The sequence below is a fragment of the Amblyomma mixtum genome, chromosome 3, assembly GCF_055824585.1.
Source record: "Amblyomma mixtum isolate Tamu chromosome 3, ASM5582458v1, whole genome shotgun sequence".
Taxonomy (NCBI): Eukaryota; Metazoa; Arthropoda; class Arachnida; order Ixodida; family Ixodidae; genus Amblyomma; species Amblyomma mixtum.
In genome coordinates, this window is record NC_143014.1 from 14168664 (window position 1) to 14190029 (window position 21366).

Sequence of the window (21366 nt, forward strand, 5' to 3'; positions counted from 1 at the left end):
TTTATGGAGAACTATGGTAGATATGTAATCGTTATAAATATCTTCCAATATTTTCACATAACACTCTTCTACACCCTGATTCCACAATGCCTGCATGACTGCTGAAGTTTCTACAGAGTCAAATGCTTTCTCGCAATCATTGAAGGCTATAGACCTCCTCCATGTTTGCAAACAAGTGAGGTGGCGCTGCAGTCACTAGTGGGCTCGCGGTAGGCAATAGGCCAGGGAGTGGCGTCCAGTTGAGGCGGTGCAGCACCGGTTTTCAAGGCCTGTAGGCGCATTTTCAGTTTCTGAGAATCATAGCAATGGTTGATGCTTTCAACATAGTATTCCTCGAAGTACACGGGCTCGCGTTGGCCATGTACGGCGTATTTCGCCACAGTGTATTGTATTATGGCTAGAAAGCGTTTCTGTCGTTGGTTTCTACCCTAGGCATTGAATAAAATAATAAGTTTCTGACACTCTGCACTAGCCAGAATGATTTTACCTCGGGAAAGAAGTGAGGGAAGCACTGGCGTGTTTTCCGACGTGCGCTCACCGTCTGTTGACACGTGTCGCGCAGTGTGAAAAGTGGGGACAGCGTCGATCGTGTCCCGATCTCATCTGTCTCTCGTAACCGCTGTTTTTAGCCGTCAGATCAGGCACCAGCCAGGCCCACTCCTCCCCTTCTTAAACTGGTCAATTTGGTGAAAAGTTTGGATTCCTGAAATTATATTCTTTCCTAGCCCTGGATCTTCTGTTTGGTAAAGAAAAATCACAGCAAAATATTCAGTAGAAATTCATAAAATGACGGTTTTTAGATGTGTGGTCGTCAAATATTGTGAGGTAATGGGGCTTCTGATGGTCCTCGCACGTCGCGAACTCTGCGGGTTTCCGACGACGGAGCACCACAGTGGAAGCAACACTACGAAGAAGAGGGATCTGAGGTTTCATTGATTTCAGTGCCGCATTTCTTTGACCAAAGCGAAAGCGAAGAGGCCATAAATGAGGGAATGAACTTAAAGGTTGGTTTTGTGATCTACCACATTTTCTGCGATTGGCATCACACACCCCTTCGTAAATTTGTAACGAATGAAAATAGAATGATTCTATTTGTCGCGAACGATTTTAGAGACGTTGAGGGGTGCAATAAATCTCTCGATTTTTTCCCTACAGGAGCAGTAGTATGTTAGTTATTCTTATAAGAAAATTTTTCATGTCACTATGCAAGCATAAGTACTGAGAATCTAAAAAAAATGAAATAATACCGCCATCATAGAGAACAGGGCTTTGGGAACATGCTGGCATAAAAAATCTGCGCACTTTCTACTTAATTATTCAAAACCCAGGGTGACTTGACGAGGGTGTTAATTATAATTACTTCAGAAATATACCAGATATAGCTGAAGATGAAACACACTACTGAAATTAGCAGAGGAATTTCATATTTGCACCAAATTTGGTTACATATCTCGTGCATCAATAAAGAAAACACTAATCATTTCCTCATCCCCTGTCAATCCTGCTACATGCATCTGTTGGTATCCCGCCTGCGGTTGCTTATTTCCAAACAGGCTTCACGATCATGTACTACTTCATGAAGCAGCTTATGACACATGCATGACGCAATGAAAAGCATGTGGCTTTTAGCACACTTAAAGTACGCTGTTCGAAGCATGCCAACATGACCGCACAAGATTGGCACAACTTGCCAGATTTCTTTCTACTAGAATCAAAGAATTATGTCGTCATGTTGAGAAATATTTTCAAATATATATTAAATACCCTAAAATGCGCCATTATACGTTCGTATCACTTCTACACACGTTAAAACATGTTGTGCTATCAACAAAATAACGCACTCCTTGGTGGTGAGTGACCCTGCTGGCGCCCGTACACACCAGCTCAGGGTGATAAATGCGTGCACAGCTACATACATGATGTTTTTTCCTTGCGCAATTTTAAGCGTACCATGGTGATGTTCAGGTGAATGAGCGCAGCAATTTCCCTGCTATGAAGTACATTGACTGGCAGTGCCAGTCGACACCCAGACTTCACGCTTTTACTACCACGGCCCATTTCCTTATGCGGTATTTATTTGCGAGAAACCTATTAAGGCCAATCTAATCTTCCATTTTATGATACTACGCGGATCCAACACTGGCGCAGCTGGCCAGTACATGCTGCTTCTGCAGTGCGCAGGCATGATGCAGCTGCCGGTAGCTGCAGCAGCTGCGGAAGGCACGGGCAGGCGGAACCTGTTTTGCCTACCGCGCAAAAGTCTCTAATGACATCAGCGCCACCGCATCTTCGTGACGTTGCGGGGTGAAGGAGGTCTATATATAGGGGTTGGTTATATTTAGCGCATTTCTCTATCACCTGACTGATAGCATGAATATGGTCTATTGTCAAGTATCCCTTACGAAAGCCTGCCTGATCGTTTGGTTGACTGAAGTCTAAGGTTGTCCCGAGTCTATTAGCGATTACCTTAGTAAATACCTTGTAGCCAACTGACAGTAAGCTAATCGGTCTATAATTCTTCAAGCCCTTGATGTTTCCGTTCTTATGAATTAAGATAATGTTAGCATTCTTCCAAGCTCCTGGTACGCTCGAGGTCACAAGGCATTGCGTATACAGGGTGGCTAGTTTTTCTAGCACAACCTCTCCTGCGTCCTTCAATAAATCTGCTCTTATCTGATCGTCACCAGCTTTGCATTGCCCCTAAGGCTTTCTTTACTTCTTCCTTCGTTACTGGCGGGATGTCCCATTGCTGTGCTCAACTGCCTCTCTCAGTACCATTCTGATTACATTCGCTACTGTATAGATTTGTGTAAAACTCATTCGGCTACTTTAACTATCTTATTCATATACATTGCCCTGTTTGTCTTTTAGCGCATACATCTGGTTTTTACCTATACCTAGTTTTCTCTTCACTGCTTTTAGGCTACCTCCATTCTTTAGAGCATGCTCCCTTTTCTCCGTGTTAAAGAGGCCGTGAAATGTTTTCCGAAAATTTTGAATGACGTGTGTATTTGGAATTCTGACCCTTCATTCTATAGTATACCTTGGTTCGTTTCATCATCTGTGTTGACTGAATAGCGAAAAAACTAAATTTCGGTTTCCCAGCGCGCGTCCCCCTCAACTCACAGCAAACATCATCTTAAGCCAATCAGAGGCTTCTGTCGTCAACACAACATGGCGGCTTAGCGAGGCCTGTTGAGCCATAGTTGACCGAGGTCACAGCACTATATTGACTCGAATGTGGAGTCAAAATGACCGTCACCTGCTCAGAATGGAGTCTGCTAGCTGTTAAGCTGACACATGTGTGAAAACTTGGCCAGCGCGCTGCACCAGTCACCGCTTGCGAACTACCGCCTACTGCAAGCAGGGACACACGGAGCGGCAAGCATGTTTGCGCCGCTAGACTCAAGCCCGACCCACAGCCGGTGTAACACTTTGCCACCACACCAGCACCTGCGCGCTGCTTGGCTTCTGAAGTTCGCACCAGAAAAGGCAAAATAGTGATGTTATCAGAAAGACTGCCTGCTGTACGCGAGCGGCGACAAAGCATGCCTGCCCATGAAGCGCGCTTTCGGCAACGGCGCTGGGCGCGGGCGCGCCGGGCGACGAACTGCACTGCTCTCTGGCTGCCCTGGTCGTCGCTAGGCCTGTTTCGCATCAAAGCCGCGGAGGACAGCACTTCGTAAGTAGCCTGGGTTATAATAAAATGCCTACTCTTGCCATCGCTTTACTGTCAACAGTATCATCTCACAACAAAAAATATGGTCATTTTTGCGATGCGCTCGGTATGGCGCTAGCAGACGCCAGGCGCGCGAGCCGGACTGCGACGCCTGGGCAGGAGCAGCTGAGCGGCGGTTGTGGCAAGAAATTTTATCGTATTACAGTTGCTACTTCTACCAGCAACTCGGTATTGTTCAACGATCCTCAAAAATGATTTATTTTCCACATTTATTGTTCCTAGAGTTTGTTATTTACATGAAGAACAATCTTTAGCTCATTTTTATAATGCCAGCGGACGGGATCCAGGCTGGCCGGCCGGCCTGCAGACTCGATGTATTTCATATTCGCACCAGAAAAGACAAAAAAGCCATGCCATCAGAAAGGCTGCCTGCTATATTCGAGCAATGACAGCATACCGAGCTTTCGGCAACGACGCCGCTTGCAGGCGCGCCGGGCGATGAACTACGATCGAGGCTCCTCGGCGGCCCTGGTCGTCGCTAAGCCTACTTGGTTTCGCATCGATACCGCAGCTGAGGGAGCTTTGGAACCGGTCAGCACTGCAAAAGGTACTACTCTCGTCACTCCTTTAACTGTGAACCTGTCCCATAATAAAATAAAGATATTCTCGATTTCCGCGACGCCTTCAGCAGCAGAGCTAGCAGATGCCAGGCGAGCCGTGACCAGGCAGCAAATAAAGTGGCCATGGGATGAAATTTGCTTGTATCGCAGTATTCAATACTGACAGCAACGCAGCATTGGCCAACCATCCTCAAATATGATTCATTTTTGGCATTAATCTATCCCAGGGCTTGTTTGAACGTGAAATAATACTAGCGTGTTTTTCTGACGACGGCGGCCAGTACCCCTATGTCATTATGACGCTGGCAATCTGCGCGCTCGCATTCTGCCCCTTGTCAGTGTGACGCGCCACGTGTGGCCTGTCATTGACATCGGTTGGGCGCAGACGGCGAGAGCTGCTGTCGGTCATTGTTACACCGTTCGCAACGGCGCGTCGCCCGCCCGGTAAGTAGTAGTTGTGCCGAGAGCCCGCGACACCTCTGCCTGCGGAAGCCCCGACCGTGAACCTCCGGAACCCGGTCGTGGACTCGAGTCCTCATCTCCATCGCAAGGGGTGGTTTGACTCGCAGCCCCCTACGCAAATTACGCCTAATTCTCTTTCACGCTTGGGGAAAGCATTTTTTTCTGCAGCGAAGAGAAGCGCAGAGCCGATGCGCGCCACGATAGCAGACTCGTTTGTATCAAGTTCATGTAAACATAAAGTCGTCGAGATGGGCTGACCTTGCTGAACTCGATTCTCTGACTCAAAACCGCCGCTGTCAAGAAGCACCACCTAAACAAGTTCACGTAAGCAAGGCTACATCAAGCCGCTGATACTGGAGCTAAGGAAGATAGAGAAGCAGAACCAAAACCGAAACCGGTCCCAGGTCAGTGATCGATCTAAGACCACATGCTGCAGCTTAACGTAGTACAATTACGTGTGCAAATAATTGGAAAACTTTGTTTTACTTTCTGATTCGTTTATAAAGATATTATTTTAGGGTAAATGAAAGTTAAAGATATCTCTACGTTTCTAAAGATCTTAAAATGACGTAGTGGAGTAATGCGTGTGCCGGTCGACGGCACCGCATGGTCGTTTCATGAGCGCAAAAAGGCAGCGATTTTGAACGGGCTTTAATAAATGCAGACTCAATATTGAGCCGAAATATTTCGGAATTAGCATGTCTAATGTTTATGGAAGCAGTACAGGGTTCGTACAAGCTATACAGAAAAAAATTCAAGGATATTCAAGGACTTTCAAGGCCCTTCTAGGAGGTTTTCAAGGACTTGCTACGAAGCTGTATTTCGTAGTTTCGAAACACAAAAGTATTTTCAAAAAATATCTTTATTGCACTCAATGTAAAATAACATATCTGTCAAGACACACCAAGGAAAGTTCAAGAGACCTCCTGAAGCTTTGCCTCAATCTCTTTGTTCGGGTTTAACAATTGCTCAGCCTTAGCCTTTGCTGCTTTTCTCATAGAATTTGATTTGGTTAAGTAAGTGAGGTCATTGGCTGCTTCCGCCTTTTCAGCATAGTCGTCTGCTGATGCAGTCAGATCGCTAATAGGTGCTTCCAGTATCTTCCTTTTTTTATTGAGGCTGTCAAGCTGGTCCTCAGCACAGCGCTTCTTTGACTGCTTGACACGTTCTTGTTCCAGCCTTTTCTGGGCTTCGAAGTAAGCACTATAATGATGCCTTGCAGCTGATACCGCCTTCCTCAAATCTTTTGTGATGACAATGTTAAAGATACCACCTGCTTTTTCCACTGCATCGCACACAATTCGTTGTGAGATGTAAGAGAGGCCTTTCAAGTTCTCTACAGAGATCTGTCGGTTTATGCTAAAGCCTCTCTCAACAGTTGCCTGACCATGGCTTAGCACAAGCAAAGATTTTACAACTTTCCACAGCTCTGCATAAGAAGCATTGAACTGCAGAAGTTCACTAAAAAAAGGTGTCCAGACTGGTGGCTTTCTCGAAAAGTCGCAGTTGATGTTTTTCTTGCAACAGCTCCGTGTACTCTGCAAGTACAGAGTCTCGATGCTGATCTGTCAGCCTCCCTGCCGCAATGAGTGCTTCCAACACTTTCTTGAGGCCTGCCAGGCACTCATTAGGCCTGCAGCACATTTGTCGAGGGTCAAGCGAGGAAAGGCCTCGAACCACTGGGAACCTCAAGGGGCTCTTCTCAAGGACCTTCTTCGTCACTGCGACTAGGAACTGCTTACACTCCATCTTGAACTGAAATATATCCTTTGCACTTGCATTGCTCTTCTTCAGGATTTGTTCAACTGTGTGACCAACATCCACTTTTTCCAGTGGTGTATGATTCTTTGGGTCCTCTATATCAATTTGCAGCACGCCAGTGATCCCCGTTGCTGAAGACAATGTAGAACACTTGATAAATTTTGTCATTAACTTTCTGACTATCGTCTCCAAGTCTCTTGCCAGAAGAAATAACATCGGTTTGTCAGTTTGGAATTCCATTAGGAATGGCTTCAGTGTGGCAGCAACACTAAGAGCAAAATTCAGCTTTGCCACTGCTAATGTGTCCTGAATGAATTCAACAATGTTCTGAAAAGACACACACTTTGGCAGACTCACTTGCTTCTTCCTTGCGGATTCCACAAACTTCTTCACATCACTCCAGAGTTCCAGAGCTCTTTCGATGACAGCCACATTCTCAACCCATCGATGGGCAACATATTTCAGAGGAAATACTGCCTTCCCAGTGAGTGCTGAAAAATCATGCCTCCTTGCAGGGGCATCCTCAAACAGTGCACTCAGACTGGACAAAAGGGTGTCGAGTCCCCACTTGCTCGCTATGACGCCTGCCTTGTAAGCATTGTGCACAGTGTGGAGGCTGCAAGTACCCAAGTCAAGACAGTGGACTTGAAAGTTCTCCTGCAGGTGAGATTGCAGCATCTTGAAGAACTTCAGGTTCACGTTGGGTCCGTCCATTGAGATTTGAAGAATCTTCGCCAGTGGCAACGGTTCTAGTGCACTCAAAAGTTGGTCTTTAATATCCTCAGCCGTTGCGTGCCCTATGAAAACAGATGTGTAGTACTTCGTTACCACCTTTCTGGACGCGTCCCAAAATCTTATGTGCACGTCCATTTGCTTCTCTTGAAGGCATTCGTTAGCAGACTCATCAAAAAGTACGACATAGTTCTCGCACCGCTCTATATCTCGTTGCAGCGATGACAGAAAAAAAGGTCTGAGGCCGTGGCAGGTTATGTAAGCACATTTCTTCTCGCCACATGAGAAGCCTTTAGCGATCTCTCTATCAGGAAACATGCGTTTAAACAACTCGCCTACTTCCGACGACGATCTGTAGGAGCAGTGGGATGTGACTAACTTCAGCGTCCATAAAATTTCCGCATCTGTCACCAGCTCGTTTACCTTGCACGCGATATTGACGTCAGACAATTCCGATGGAGTATCTACGGGTCGCGCGCTCGCGCTAGCGGAAAAATACTCGCGCACCGAACCTGCCGCTGCTCTCTTCATACAGGCGCTGTGCTTTGCACTCTTCATGTGGCTTTTCAGTGCAGACTCGCCCATAGCAACCAGGTCGAAGCACTTCCCGCACGGTTTGCATTTTGCTAGATGTGGATTTGTAGCATCCGGTGCCACCCAATCCTTGCAGGCGCTGTTACTGAGCCACGCGCTTTGAAATTTGCACTTTCCGGGCATTTCTGCGGATCGCGGGATTGCTGCAGTCACACGCAGAGAACTGTCTGAACGCACGGCTGCACAGAGTAAACATCAGCGTACGCACGTGCAACGCAAAACTATATTCTAGGCACTATAGCAAAACCACGAGACGCCGAACCAACGGCCGGTGATGTCGATGGTGGTGGTGAAAAACTTTAATCAAAGAGAGCTTGAGGGTAAAAAATAACCCTGCTGCATGGTCGGTATCCTTAGTCCGGGACACCGCATGACGAGGCCCCGTCTCGCGCCCGCTTGACCAGAGCCCTTTGGGACTCCAGTGTGGAGCAATTGAGGAGGGCAGTCTCCCATGCCTCTCGGCTGGGGGTGGGGGAAGGTGAGGATTCTGAGTACATGCCCACACCATGTGAAAGATATCGCAGATCTCTCCACAGTGCGGGCAGCGCCCATCTGTGTTCGGATCAAAGTGTTTTGCTATTGCAGGACAGAGAAGGGTTCCTGTCTGCAGGCGCCGCAGAGTTCGCTCCTCCGCCTTACTCAGCCCCTTGGCAGGTGCCGGGTAGAGACGGTGGCCGTCGCAATAATAAATTAGGATTTCGCGGAACCGCAGAAGCGGTTTATGAGCTTCTGAGCCATGAGAGCTAGGATGAGGAGCCCGGTGTGTGAGCGCTCGGGCGGCCGCATCAGCGGCCTCATTGCCTCGTAGACCCTGGTGGCCAGGAGCCCAGATCACTTTTGTGCGAGTTGGATCGGCGAGAGCGCGTCTTAGAATTTGCGAGGCAAGAGGGGATATTTCGCCTGCAAGATAATGTTCACAGGCCCGGCGAGAGTCTGTGATAACCGTTGTCGATTTTGGATCGGCGGCAGCGAGAGCTATTGCGACTTCCTCCGCTCATGTTGAATTTGGGGCCCGAAAAGATAGCCCATCGACATTCATTCCCCGGTGGACTACGGCAGCCGTGAAGAATACCGCGGGCGACGGCCCTGTGATGTTCACGTAATAGACGCCCTTTTTATAGCCATATTGCCTCTCAAGCGTGCGAACCCGCGCTTGTCGCCTGCCTTCATGTGAAGCCATGTCCATGTTACGCGGGAGCGGAGCGACCAAGAGCATGTGGTGCCACAGCACCGGGATGTTCTCCGTCCCCTCTGGTATGCATGTGTGTTGGATGTGTAAGCGGTTTAGCAGGCGGCGCCCAGGCACCGTCTGCGATAGCCGCGTATATTGGTTCACGAGGTGGGCCTCCCGCAACTCCTGATAGGAGTTTACCACTCCCAACGCCTTCAGTTTGGCGTTGGAGGTAGCCACCGGGAGGTCCAGTGCTCGCTTTGTTGCCTTCCTGATGATGGCATCAATGTGCTCGTCTTGTTGTTTGGTAGTGAGTAGGTACGGCACGGCGTAGAGGATCCGGCTGGGTCACGAAGGCATGGGCGAGCCGTAGCGCGTCCCTGCCCCGCAGACCACCCCGCTTGTTGGAAACACGGCGGATCATGCGCCCTACCTGTTCACCTATGCTCTTGAGTTTCGCTATAGTAGAGTCCGGCCTAAGTTTGTTATTGATGAACAGACCCAGGATCCGGAGCTCCGCCACTTCTCTTATGGGACCGCCTGACAGAGATATGTGTAGAGATGTGTTGTCCTTGTGGTTTGTCCTGACGTGTAGAAGCTCTGATTTGGCGGGAGCACATTGGAGACCACAGTCGGCAGCATATGCTTCGACTATGGAGGCGGCCTGCTGAAGGCGGTCCTCCATCTCCCCAAGGCTCCCCTCGGTGGTCCAGATTGTAATGTCGTCTGCGTAGAGTGCGTGTTTTATGTCATCCACCTGAGCCAGTCGGCCGGGCAGGTGCATCATGGCGATGTTGAAAAGGAGCGGTGATAACACCGCCCCCTGTGGTATACCTCGTGTACCCATAGAGTACGGGCCGTATTCCTCGTCCTCGATCCGGAGGAGTGCCTGACGCGCAGAGAGGAAGTCTCTGACATAGGCGAAGACCTTGGCCCCGCAGTTAGTGGTGTTCAAGTTAGAGAGTATGGTGCCATGTTTAACATTGTCAAACGCCCCCTTAAGATCGAGGGCGAGAATGGCCTTGTCGTTTTGTTGCATGGCTCTGGGTCGTATTATGTCCCTGTGTAGTTGGAGTAGGACATCCTGTGCAGACATGTGCGGGCGGAACCCGAATATAGTGTCTGCAAAGAGGCCCTTACCCTCCATGTATGGAGAGAGGCGATCCCGAACCATCGTCTCCATGAGCTTTCCCACACACGAGGTTAATGAGATGGGGCTCAAGTTGTCCGTAGTCACGGCTTTACCTGCTTTGGGGAGTGATGTCGATGGCAATACGGCCGTTCACTTTTGAACGGGCGATCACGCCACCTCAATGTGGCCAGCTGTCTAACGGGCTCCACCAAACTTGTTAAAATTTCAAGAAATTTCGTGTATAATTTCGTGTAACGGTCAGTAGAAAACTATGCGCTGAGAAAATAATAATTTCCCCACTTTATGCACGGGTTTCGCACCGATTTTTCTTTGTGTATATCGCAACTTCCATCTCGCACAGGAAATTTCAAGGACTTTCAAGGGTTAAAAAAAAATTAAGCACTTTCAAGGGCCTTGAAGACGCAATTTTCAAATTCAAGGGTTTCAAGGACCTGTGCGCACCCTGCAGTAAAAATTAAAACCGGGCAGCTTCATTTTCTTTTCACAACCCCTTTAAACTTCCTTATGTCACCTACCTTCCTGCCTTACTGGCAGGATGTCCCATTGCTGCGCGGCATTGTCTCTCTCATTAACTTTACCTTGTGCTTATTAACTTCGACAGCTGTGCTAGTTCTATCCTGTCTGTGGAGTTAGACATCCTCATGCTTTGGTGTTCCTTAAACAGATCTATCATCTCCTGAGATAGCTTGCCGGTATCCTGTCGAACCATCCTACCATCTACTTCTGCGGCACACTCCGTAACGATACCCGTTATGATTATCGTTCATTGTTTCAACATTACGATCGTCTTCTTCAGTTAAAGAAGAAAATCTGTTCTGCAGCAAAATCCTGAACTCCTCTACTTTCCCTCTTAGCGCTAACTCGTTAATAGCCTTCCGCTTCACTAGTTTCCTCCGTTCCCTCTTCAAATCTAAGCTAATACGAGACCTTACCATTCTGTGGTCGCTATAACAGACCTTTCCAAGGACCTCCACATCCTCTATGATGCCAGGGTGAGCAGACCTTTCCAAGGACCTCCACATCCTCTATGATGCCAGGGTGAGCGCACAGTATGAAGTCTGTTTCATTTTTAGTCTCACCTTGGGGCACTTCCGCATCCACTTCCTATTTGCTCGTTTGCGAAAGAAGGTATTCATGATCTGTAAATCATTTCTACATGCGAACTCTACTAATAACTCTACCCTGCTATTCCAAGAACCTGTCCCATAGTCGCCTACCGCCTGGTCTCCAGCCTGCTTCTTGCCTACCTTCGCATGAAGTCACCCATCAATACAGTGTACTGTGATTTTACTTTGGTCACTGCTGATTCCACAACTTCTTAGAAGCATTCCATAACCTGGTCATCATGGCTTGATGCAAGTGCATAGGCCTGCACCGCCTTCAGCTTGTACCTCTCATTAAGCCTAATTATGATAGCTGCCACCCTCTCGTTAATACTATAAAACTCCTCTATGTTGCCAGCTATACCCTGATTGATGAGGAATCCCACACCTAGTTCCCGTCTGTCTACTAATCCAAGATAACACAGCACATGCCCGCCCTTTAGGACTGTATACGCCTCATCTGTCCTCCTAAACTCACTAAGCCCTACGACATCCTATTTAATACCCGCTAATTCCTCCAATAGTATGGCTAAGCTAGCCTCACTGGATAAGGTTGTAGCTTTAAATTAGCGTTGCCAGGTTCAGTTTCCAATGGCGGCCTGTCTGGAGCCACAGATTCTTAGCACCCTCTGCTGCATCACAGGTCTGACCGCTGCCTGGATCAGTTGCTCTGCAGCCGCTGGGGACTGAGGGCTGAGGGTTAATTTGTTTGTTCATAGAAAGTTGCGGCCAAGTACTGCACCAGGGTGGCCAAATCCTGTTCTGGTGTGGAAGTGTGTTGTCGGTTCTGGTCACCAAGATCACGTATTTACCTCCCCCTATTAAAAACCTCCACATCTGGCAGCCCAACGTGGGGCCCGCTCTTAGGACATTGCATGACTGTCTGTTCAGTTCGAGGAACGCTCTTTGTCCGGACTTGACAAGTGCTAGGCCTAGCGTGAATTTTGATTGCTAGGATCTGCGACATGCTTTCTTGAGTGCGAGGTGGATTGCACTGCAACGTTTTAACCTTTCAATATGCTCAGCACATTTTTTCGTCAAGTTTTCTCGGGAGTATCTTCAGCACGAGAACCACTGGGTCCACATCAACAGAATGTGAGGCCTAGCGCCCACGGAGTTGCCGAGCCCGAAGCGAATGAGTACGGAAGCCGCGTGGGTGGTTCGAGTTTTCTGTACTGTAGGATGTACAGATATCCTTCACCGCCCCCACGTCGAGTCACGCGACAAGCGCGCGTGCCGCCGGGCACGGGGAGAGGGGGCACCCAGCCACTCTCCTCATTCCCAGCTCGGACGTGACGTCACGACTACGCACTGGCACTGTAGGGGAGGGTTCGATGCCTTACCTTGAGCGCGACTGGTTGCCTGAAGAGAGGGATGTCGGAGGGGTTAAAAAGGGAGCCGCGCGCGGCGGGAAGGGCTCTCCTGCCGCGGCCCTCCTGCGAGTTGCCCCCCCTACGGACCCCTGCCTGCCCGCGCCTCCTGGACGACCACACGCCGGTCGACGACGACTTGGTGAGCTACTGAACCTATTTTTATCGAATAGAACATTCTTCCGCAGTGTGCTTGCCTTGTGTTAGGTTAATAAACTGTTTCCTAGCCTATTTCGTCCGAACCTGCCGTGGCTGTGACTTTGCGCCATGGGTTGGGGACATGAGTCGCATACGAGAAACGCCCGCGCATAGCCGGCACGGAAGCTCACCTTCCCGGCCGGCTGGATGCGAGGTCTCTTCGATTTGGCTGCACTGGCTGCACTAGTTTTGCTAAAGTTCCGCCACCGTGCAACGAGCGCGCAAGGCCAGTTCCGGCAGTTCACAACACTAGCGCTGCACTGTCGCTGTCAAAACGAATAGGCAAGTTCACAAACTGTGCAGGCCACCCGGCATCGTGAACTGGCTGGCACTGGCTCCGAAGTGAGTGCAGCGCAGTAGAGAACTAGGCCTGCACTTGTACAAAACGAAGAGGAAAGTGCAGACGCCGTGCGCTGCACTGGCAAAACGTATACGACAGTGCTGCACTCTTTGAACTCGTGCAGCTAGTGCAGCCAAATCAAAGAGACCTCGGAGTGACCCCATATCTTGGTGCCCAACGTGGGGTGAACTAGGTAATTGAGCAGTGTACTTTGTTGGAGCGAACGACTGTCGACGCCCAAACAAAGGATGACAGCTGATAGGCCTGACTTCCAGTCTTTGTTCATGTTGTCAGAGCTAGCGGCACAGAGCCAGGGCTCCCTACTTGACCTGCCTTTGGAAGGTATAAATCTTGAGTGTTCCACGCGGAATAGCCGAGTTGCATCCCCGGGCGCGTTGGCAGGACTTAGGCCTGGTACGGGGGGCTCCACATCGGGTACCTCGCCGCTCCGTGGTGCGAACAATGAGGCATCTAGGCCTCATCATTCGACGCCATCAGCGGCTGCGCCCAACTCCGGGGGCGTTAGTCCGCAGTCATTCGAGGTGCTCTTGCAGAATGTGATGCAAGTTATGCAGAGCTTAGCGGGTATGTTGCAAAACAATTTGCAAGCGCCGGCCCAAGGACCACGTGTTAGCTTAGACTTACCTACCTACACGAGGTACCATGACAGAACAGGGGCAAATGAGTACCTTGACCGTCTGCTGCATTATCAGCAAGCGACAGAAATCGCAAATGCCGAACTGCTCGTGTGTGTTGTGCCTGTTTCTTTGACAGAGCAAGTGGCCCGCTGGTACCGACTAACCGGCAACCAAGCGAGGACAATGGAGGAGTTTAGCGCAAGCTTCCGCGACGAATTCTTTCCCACAAACTACGAGTGCCGTTTGAGGAGAGAGCTGGAGCTCCGCACCCAGCACCCCAACGAGTCTTTGTTAGAGTACGTCCGAGCGATGGACGAACTTTATCGCCTCGCTGACCCTCGCGCCACAAACACGGAGAAAGTTGAGCGTGTCACACGACAAGCGCACCACACTTTCTCGGCCTACCTGAGAGGAGGCAGGTTTAGAGATCTGGACGAGCTAGCTGCTGAGGTGAAGCGCATTCTGGGAGACAACATCACCTCAGCACGAGCGTATTGGCCACCGCCACCCGCATCGCAGTCACTTGAGCCGCGCTGCGTGTGGAATGGCAGCTCAGCACACAGTCCATCTAGAGCTGAAGCGACAGCACAGTTTGCTGACCCGAGGGGTTGGGATTTGTCCGACCGCGCTTTGGACCCATTCAGTTACGTGTTGCGAACAGCTCGTGATGCCGCAGAGCGGAACACACGTAGCCGAGATCGCTAGGCCGACACGTGGCGGCCCCCACCGTCCCCACCGCGAGATCGAGAACGACACGACCGACCAGGACGTGGCGACCAGCGCCCTGCCCGTCGGAACCCGAGCAACCGTTGCTACCGGTGCGACCAACAGGGGCACTTCGCCGCGACTGTGGCCGCCTTCCCGCCTGTGAGCAAACACAGTCGGCAAACGGCCACAGCCGCCGGTGATCGATCTTCGACTCAGGGCAGTGTACACAGAGAACCCCGGTTTACTAGCGCCTTTGGCATGTCGCGTAGGAAGTTCTGTTGACTTGCCAGCGCCGTTCATTGAGCTAACGATAGCTCGAAAGAAATTCACCACCTTACGCGATACAGGGGCAAGCGCTTCTTTGTTCGGTGACGAGGTGTTAAACCATCTCCGCGAGAACAAAATCCGGTTCAGAGAGTGCGATACCACTTTTCGCCTCGCGAGCGGCACAGCGCAATCTAGCGGTACAGCTAGGATAGTGGTTCGCTGGGAAAGACGCGTGCGGCGACAACGCCTCGTTCATCTTCCCTGTTTATCCGTTCCTGTAATTCTTGGATGAGACTTCCTAGCCAAGACAGGCATTGTGATTGACATAAGCAGCGGAGGCTACAGAGAACGCACCATAGGCAGCTTGAAGCTTTTCGCGAAAGCACCCGCAGCCTCGCAGTCAATTCAGGCTCCGAACGTGCCACGAGCGGGGGGAGACCGTGAAGAATCACCCCCGCCGGCCCGAGAACCCGCATGCGAGCGGACATAGAGCAGACATTCACTGCTGAGAGAGGGCCCACAGAGAATGCTGTCATGGTAGAAAGCTGTTCTGCCGTGCCGGGGAGGGCAATGCACCCCTTGTTGTCGGAGGTGAACAGCGTATCGGAGAGGGAGAAGGCACGTTTGTCATCTCTGTTCTACGAATTCAAGGCGACATTCAAGGAATCGTCCTGGCCTCATTACACTAGTAAGGCACATAATAGACACGGGTGATACACTGCCTTGGAAGTGCAATCCTGACCAATTAGCTTGGCTAAGAGAAAAGCACTAGACGGCGTCTTAGACGAACTTATCGACACTGGCATTGTTGAGAGGTCTCACAGCCCTTGGGGCTTCCCCGTAGTCTTAGTTCCGAAGAAAGACGATACATATCGGCTTTGCGTGGACTATCGCAGACTGAATGAGATTACGAGGAAGGATGCGTACCCTCTACCAACCATTTCTTCTCTAGTGTCCTACCTAGGTGGGGCGAAGTACTTTACAGCGCTCGATGCTAGCCGCGGATAACTTCAGGTTGAAATGGATGAGCGTGATAAGGACAAAACTGCTTTCACTTGTCACAGAGGTCTTTTCCAATTCAAGAGAATGTCTTTTGGCTTGGTAGGAGCACCCGCTACTTATCAGCGCCTAATGGACCGTGTTCTGGGAGATGTGAAGTGGCAACATGCGCTCGCATATCTAGACGACATCGTGGTGTACTCAAAAATGTTCGAGGAACACCTGCGCCACTTGAGGGACATCCTAGAGAGGCTGAGGTGCGCAGGAATCACTTTGAACCCGAAGCACGTGCAGATCGCCGCGACCCGGATAACACTGATGGGGTTCACGATCGACAAAGGCCACATTCTGCCGTGCGAGGATAACCTCGAGGCTTTGCTGAAGTTTCCGTCGCCGTCACATCTAGCCAGTCTCAGACGCTTCCTGGGAATGGCGAACTTTTATTGCCAGTTCATGCCAGATTGCGCAGCGCTGCAGGCACCTTTAACAAAGCTTTTGGAGAAGGGCGAGCGCTGGAGTTGGGGTCACGAGCAAGAGGCTGCACTGCGCAACCTCACCAAGGTGCTCGCGGGCACGGCTGAGTTGCAGCTACCCGACCTAAACAGGGAGTTTGTGATTCAAACAGATGCAAGCGACCTGGGCTTAGGAGCAGTGTTGCTTCAGGAGCATGAAGGCATCCTCCGACCGGTAGCGTTCGCGAGCCGTTCACTGATGCCGGCAGAGAGGAACTACTCGGTGACAGAGACAGAATGTCTCGAGATAGTTTTTGCTCTGCGAAAGTTCGACTACTACATCGACGGGGTGGCATTTGTGATCGAGACGGATCACATGGCGCTCACATGGCTGAGACGACTCAGTGAGCCGAGCGGCCGCCTAGCACGTTGGGCCCTGTTGCTGCAGCGTTACGACTTCACCATCCGCTACCGCAAAGAGAAGAACAACGCCGTGGCTAACACACTCTCGCAAGTGCCTGTCCAGAGCAAGGAGGGTCACGCGACCGACCGCCCGACAGAGAGAGAGAGTGAGGGACTGCCCCAGCCGTAGCCGATGTAAGGGACGCGGACCGACCGTTGATCCCGGGCGAGAGCGTGAACCACGTGGACTACGCAAGTTCCGTGGGGATCGTGTTCAGCAGAAAGGAGCTGCTCGAAGCTCAGCAGATGGATCCGTTTTGTCGAAGGGTGTTCGACAGGCTCCGGGAACTGGGCCGTCGGGCCGCCGTGCACATGGGGACAGCTGGTTTTGCTGCCAGTGCGGAGCGCTTGGAAACAGCTGGTAGTGCTGAGAGCGCACTAGATTCCTATCTGCTGGATTCCGACGGCGTCCTGCTGAGGTATATCCCTTCCGAGAACGACACAAGCGACTCGCGAGGCGTTCAAGGTGGTGATACCGCGAGTGTTGAGAGCGGCACTATTACGTTACTTTCATGACTCGTGCAATGCTGGACATGCAAGCGGCCCCAAGACTTACACTAAGTTGTGTCGCTTTGCTACCTGGCTTGGCGTGAAAAGGGATGTAACACGCTGGGCCCGCTCGTGCCATGTGTGCCAAAGCGTGAAGCCCCGAGGTGGACGACGGCCCGGCCTCATGCAGCCGATTAACAGCCAGACTCCATGGTAAATCGCGGGGTGTGACATCATGGGACCGTATCCCACGACACCGAGTAGGAACAAGTTCTTGCTGGTGGTCACGGATCACTTCAGCAAGTGGGTTGAACTTTTCCCCCTTGGAAAGCTGATGGCACGAGTGATCATAGAGAAGCTGATGGACGTATTCACCAGGTTCGGTTTCCCAGAGCAGCTGATAACGGGCAACGCGCCCTACTTCACTGCGAAGGTGTTGGCAGAACAACCACCTGTCATGCTCAGTCGAACCTCACGTAACAAGTGAACCGCAACATCAAGCACATGCTTGTCGCGTACTCTGAGAGGCACAAAAATTGGGACTCCTATCTGCCGGAGATCGCGCTCGCTTTGCGTTTTACCGTTAACCGCTCGACTGGGTATGCGCCGTCTTCTCTCAATCTGGGTAGAGAGCTGCTAAATCCGATGGACCGGGTTCTAACGGACAGCAGGAACACGCCAGTCGCTTCGTCAGCACAAGCTGAATACACGACGCAGCTGTGCGCTAAGATGACGGAGGCCTTGCGCAAGGCTCGCCGCAACCTGAACACCGCTAGGGCGCAGCAGAAAGCACAGTACGACCGCTCGCACCGGGATGTTCACTACGAAGTGGGCAATCTGGTGCTTCGGCGCCACACGTTCTGAGCGATGCTAGCAGACAGTTTGCGGCCTCGTTGGCGCCGAAATGGATCGGGCCGTTCCGCATGCGAGAGCAGCTTTCCTCGCTCGTTTACAGGCACGAGGACTTGCGGTCGAAGCCGACAGGCGGACCGGTGCACGTATACAACTTGAAACGTTACGTGCAGCGAGATGAGTGGGTCCAGGACACAGCCCGACCTGCGCCGCAGTCAGAAAGCGAGTGCTGCGATCAGCCGGCGAACTCCGCGTCCCGCTATAACTTGCGCCGTAGGCAGAAATAAAATCTGCCTGCGCGGACTAGAGCAAGGGTGCAGGCCGACACGCAGTCTCGTTAGATGCATGAACGTACGGGCGCTCATGCCGATCAATGTTACGTAAGACTTACTTGCGTTAACCCTTATGACTCTCGTGAGGGCCGAGCAGCTACGTAGCACGCGCTGCGGGAGTTGGTTACATCTGTGTTGACCTTTTTCAGCGCAGATGGAAAAGAAGCAGGGCGCATCAGAACGACATCGTTCACCACTACCACCAACTAGAGCCACCATCCAGCTTCGGCAACGCGCTGCGCCCATGGCCTGCCGCTACGCCCAGCCGCGACCTGCAGCCGCCATTCTGCTGTATCCTGGCGACCCCTGCCACCTGCCACATCGTGTCGGAGCTGCCCGCCTGCCGACTGTACGCCGCCCCACCCGCCCACCCAAGAGCAAGCTGGCCAAACGCAGACAGAGCAGCCGCGGCCCCCATTACCACCTCAACCCTGGGCCCTCGCCAGCTGATCAAGTATGCCAGGGCGGCCTGACGGCGACCTCTGCCATGGAAGCGCCGCGGCCCTTGCCCCTGAAGCCACCTGACACAGCATTTCAGGGCGGCGCAGCCACGAACGTGGCCTCCAAGCATTCTCGGCCGTTGCCACGGAGGCGGTCGACCACCTTCCCCGGAGCGATGCAGGCGCGGGTAATCGGAAAACGGCGACCGATAGCAAGCCACCTTTTGACATCAGCATCTTTCGGGTGGCCAAGCCTTCGGACCAGCTGATCGGTGCGGGCATGGCGCGGACATCAACAAGTGTACTGGCGGGAGCCGAAGAACTTCGATCCCTGGATGGCGGAGAAGATAAAGTAACGTTGCACCTTCTTCTCTGTTCGGGACGCTTCTTAAGGAGGGGAGGATGTGGGATATACAGATATCCTTCACCGCCCCCGCGCCGAGTCACGCGACAAGCGCGCGTGCCGCCGGGCATGGGGAGAGGGGGCACCCGGCCACTCTCCTCATTCCCAGCTCGGACGTGACGTCACGACTACGCACTGGCACTGTAGGGGAGGGTTCGATGCCTTACCTTGAGCGCGACTGGTTGCCTGAAGAGAGGGATGTCGGAGAGGTTAAAAAGGGAGCCGCGCGTGGCGGGAAGGGCTCTCCTGCCGTGGCCCTCCTGCGAGTTGCCCCCCCTACGGACTCCTGCCTGCTGGACGACTACACGCCGGTCGACGACGACTTGGTGAGCTACTGAACCTATTTTTGTCGGATAGAACATTCTTCCGCAGTGTGCTTGCCTTGTGTTAGGTTAATAAACTCTTTCCTAGCCTATTTCGTCCGAACCTGCCATGGCTGCGACTTTGCGCCACGAGTTGGGGGACACGAGTCGCATACGAGAAACGCCCGCGCATAGCCGGCGCATAGCCGGCGGAGTGACCCCATAGTACATATTTTCTCCACTGTCTGTTTAGACTCTAAGAGTCACGGCTCCAGGAGCCGGATGGCCTGGGGCCACGGGTGCTGCCATGAGCTCGCTGGTATTGCAGCTCAGCACCGGGCGCTTCGACATCATCTGATACGGTGGGCGCCGACTGCACAGAAACTGCTTCGTGCAGTGAGTGGAGTAGGACCACCCCACAGAGCTGATGTCTTCTTGCGGCTGCGCGCACGTAGCCCTCCTTGGGTCTTCGCTTTGTTTACGGTCGTTGCCAGAGTGTTAGGCCTAAGGCTTTTCGGAGCTGTCTGCGCCACGTCGGAAGAGACACGACCACGGGACCGTGGTGCTGAGAGGGGGTGCACTTTGCTGCCCAACCGTTTTGTAACTTCGCACAAACTGAGCAGTCTCGTTCAACTCAAGAAAGGGCTTTGTTCACCCGAACTTTGCGTATGCACAGCCGCCCGACACGTTATGCTAGCGAGTTGAGCATTGGGCCACGAGGCCCTTGCGGACGCCGTTTCCCCTCCCGTGACCTACGTTAAAGGCATGCGGAGTGTGTTTCGCAAATCTTGCAGATCCAGTGAGGCCAACCAGGCTTGCAATCCTGTGCACACCGTCACGCTGCTGCCTGCTGCAATGGAGCTGCCTGAATCCCGTTTGGCGCATCCATCCGGGGCAGCCGTGGCGAGACCAGTCAGAAGTCACCTCTGGCTGTTGTTATCCTGGTGACAACTACAGAGTCCTGGCCTGCAGTTGTTAACCGGCCTTCTCTTCGTGGGCCTGCGGACACGTAGTCCAAGGGCCATGCGAGTTGTCCCAGCGGAGATCTTCCCGCCGCCTTCGGAACATGGAAGTCTTGTGTGAACGCTGTCAGAGTGACCTCCGCTGCAAGACCTGTCTCAAGTGCATGAAGTCTAGGAGACTCCTCCATAGCAAGCACTTTCAGGCACGTGGGTCTATTTAAGGTTGGGGGGATGTAGGGACGCGCCCCTACTCGTCCCCTGCCATTGGCTTCCCTGCGATGCACTCTCCCGAGCTTAGTTAGTCACCTTAACAAAGGAGGGCACTGACGTCGCAGTGACAGGAGCACCATGGACAGCGTGATTGCTGCGCGTGCACGCGGAGGAGACGGCCCTCTTCGGCTCCAAAATTTGCTGCGTACGAACGTGTCGCCGCGGACTCCACTCTTCGCCGGCAGGGCGAAGCCTCGAGGGGAGGAAAGTTCTCCCGCATCTCGTCCCGTTTGGCCGCGAAGTATCCCCTGCCCTAGTGTGGGCAAACATTCGCTCATAACCTTGCTGGTCAGTTGGACATCCTCGATTCCTTAGTTCAGGAGAGCATGCTGCCAAGCCAGTTGGTGCTGCATCTTGTGAAAAAATCAGCGCAAACGACGAAAGGGACGTAGGAAAGAAGAACCTACACGACAAAAGGCGCTACTATCAACTGTTTATTCATTGCTTACAAACCGCAATGTATAGGGAAAAGGTGAGCATGCGCAGACAGAAGCAGAAGAGTAGGAGGCACATCACGCAGTTGCGATTCTCAGTAAAACGAATTCAAAAATGCACACTCAGAATCATATAGGTGGACAGAAGTATCGCTCAAATGTCGATCTGACAG

General features: G+C 52.0%; 2 protein-coding genes and 1 pseudogene across 9 annotated transcripts in view; 1 reads left to right on the plus strand and 2 right to left on the minus strand.

Moving 5' to 3' along the window:
• LOC149349277 (WD repeat-containing protein 11-like) overlaps positions 1-21366 on the minus strand; it is a 222502-nt gene that overhangs the window by 103492 nt on the left and 97644 nt on the right. The gene's annotated exons all lie outside the window — the stretch shown is intronic.
• Positions 5297-8139, minus strand: LOC149349280 (uncharacterized; annotated as a pseudogene).
• LOC149349281 (uncharacterized) lies at positions 13432-14692 on the plus strand. The gene is given in 2 exon segments (XM_089579932.1): positions 13432-14535; positions 14537-14692. Coding segments are annotated over 2 exon segments (1260 nt in total).